Below are 2228 nucleotides of genomic sequence, written 5' to 3'. Positions count from 1 at the left end.
CTTTAACTTGCTGGTTGCATCTATAATTGAGAAAAGCAAAATCCTTTTCAATCCTAACGTGAAAGGAGAAGTATGAGAGAGTTCTTTTCACAAAAACGTGATAAGAAACCCTCAAATAGTGTTGGATTCATATTCAACTTGCTGAGTTACTAGATCCATGGCTAGGGACCATAACAACTTGGTATTAGAGTAGGGTAACTCGGCAGAGAGAAGCACCAATGAATACTTTGAATTGCTTGAAAGAAAATTTGATACTGTCCTAGAGAGGTTCTCAAAAATTGATATCGATATGGAGACCTTGAAGGGAAGGATGGATAGCATGGAGAGTGGTCTAACTACTGCCAAGAAATTTTCTGCATTGGAGGAGAAGTTCACTCTCAGTTTGGAAACCTTGAAAGGAAGGATGGATAGCATGGAGACTGGTCTGAGCACTGGCAAGAACCCAATTCCGGGAGACCATTCGCAGATCAGAGGGGGAGATGAGTTTACTAGACACACGAGTTTCTCGGGACAAAAAGGACCCCTCATTCCAGGGGGACACTTCTACCAGGGGGGAGACACTGTTTCGAGGTATACTAAAATTGAATTCCCTACTTATAATGGGTCAGAAGACCCTTTGATATGGTTGTATCGATGCAAAAAGAATTTTAGCCATCAACGAGTCCCAACCTATGACCGAGTCAACGTAGCTGTTTTCCACTTACTAGGGGAAGCACAACTTTGGTACCAGCTAGTTGAGGTTGATAGCGATGTGGTAGATTGGGATGAATTTAAGCGACTCTGTTCTCTCCGTTTTAGTCCTCCGGCTTACAATAACCCTTTGGGAGATTTGGTTTTACTACGCCAAACTAGGGCCGTGGAGCAATATCAAAAATTGTTCCAAGAAAAATTAGCACAAGCTAGTAGTATGGTACAAGTGGATCAGCAAGTTGCGTTGTTTACAGTAGGACTGACTGAGGCCTTAAAGCTTGAGGTGGAGCTCTATGCATCTGTTGACTTATCCAACGCTATGAATATAGCTCGTGCTTTAGAACTGTGACAGCAAGCACAACACAGACAACCTCCATGGTCGGGGGAGCGCATTCCTCTGAGAAAAAACCCGGGTATTCTTTAACTGGGGATCCGAGATCTAGTCATCCTACACCTTCTTATATAAAAAAATTGACAAGTGCTGAGATGGCTGAACGGCGGGCTAAGAATCTGTGTTACAACTGTGATGAACCATATCGGGTTGGGCATCAGTGCAAAAGATTATTTTTTATCGATAAGGTTGAAGATCAGGATATTGAGGTGACAAAGGATATGATAGAGGAAGAACCACCGAACATCTCCCTGCATGCCATTACTGGGCAGCAATCGGCCATAACTACGTAGAACGGGAGCAGCTCGAAAACTTCCACTAGGTCTACCCAGCTTCCGAGCTTGAGGACCAGCTCGATCTCCAAGGGGGGGCAGATGTTATGGACTCAATAACAATAAGTCATCTACTTTACTTTTATTATTTATGTTGCTTTTAATTTCGAATTTTATTGATTTGTAATAAGACTTAAAGGTAGGGTAGAATTGGGTTTTATAACCCTAACCTATGTTGATGTTAATTACCCTATTTAAGGGGTAAGGATGGAGAAATAAAGCAAGTTCGGAATTAGCATAAACTACGGTAATTTAGGTTCATTCTAGGCTCTCTATTCTAGGGTTCTGGGCTTGAACTCTCTTGGGGGTTTGCTGCATCCATTGGGGAGTCTTTGGGGAGATCTTGGAAGGAAAAGGAAGACGAATTACCTTTCTCTTCTGAGCTGCAAGAGAAGATCATCTCTTTCACAAAAATTCCAAAAAAGGAGAGGTCTTGATGTGAGTCTACCCAGGAAGGAGGACGAGTTCTTGTTGCTGGTTGGGTGTTTACGTCCAGAGGTATTTGCTAATCTTATTCCAAGCATTGAGATTAGATTTATGTTTCTCTTTTATGTAAGGAATTCCAAGCATTGAGATTAGATTTATGTTTCTCTTTTACGTAAGGAACCAGTGCTGCATGAAATTGAAAAAGCCTACCTTGACGTGAGCCATAAGAATGGGGATCCCACATTGGGGCCTCAAGGAGCTTCCTTGACTAGCTGGGTTTGTTCATAATTAAGAAAAGGAAACTCCTTTTCAAGCGGAATGAATTCAGTAAAGGGAAAGGGGTTGTCTTGAGTCGTTACAGCAAGTAAAACCCTCTTGTCTTGAATCAT

At 42.1% G+C, this 2228-nt stretch overlaps 1 protein-coding gene across 1 annotated transcript; it reads left to right on the top strand.

The window, feature by feature from the left end:
* Window positions 1–289: 289 nt before the first annotated feature.
* LOC137940651 (uncharacterized) lies at window positions 290–1039 on the top strand. Its single transcript, XM_068785802.1, has 2 exons — window positions 290–422; window positions 519–1039. The coding sequence occupies exons 1-2, from the start codon at window positions 290–292 to the stop codon at window positions 1037–1039; spliced, it is 654 nt and encodes a 217-aa protein (XP_068641903.1).
* The last annotated feature ends 1189 nt before the right edge of the window (window positions 1040–2228 follow it).

This window comes from Aristolochia californica, unplaced genomic scaffold (genome assembly GCF_029961685.1).
Source record: "Aristolochia californica isolate CCGP_79_NKW_82.1479 unplaced genomic scaffold, dmAriCali1.0.hap1 SCAF_9, whole genome shotgun sequence".
In the NCBI taxonomy this organism is placed as follows: Eukaryota; Viridiplantae; Streptophyta; class Magnoliopsida; order Piperales; family Aristolochiaceae; genus Aristolochia; species Aristolochia californica.
This window is presented reverse-complemented; position numbering and strand designations above follow the sequence as displayed.

What these genes read in the sequence shown, in the direction of transcription:
- LOC137940651 (XM_068785802.1), top strand. Translation starts at nt 290, where the DNA reads ATGGAGACCTTGAAGGGAAGGATGGATAGCATGGAGAGTGGTCTAACT. An exon ending in GATGGATAGCATGGAGACTG is followed by an intron (nt 423 to 518) that starts GTCTGAGCACTG and finishes CGGGACAAAAAG; the next exon opens with GACCCCTCATTCCAGGGGGA.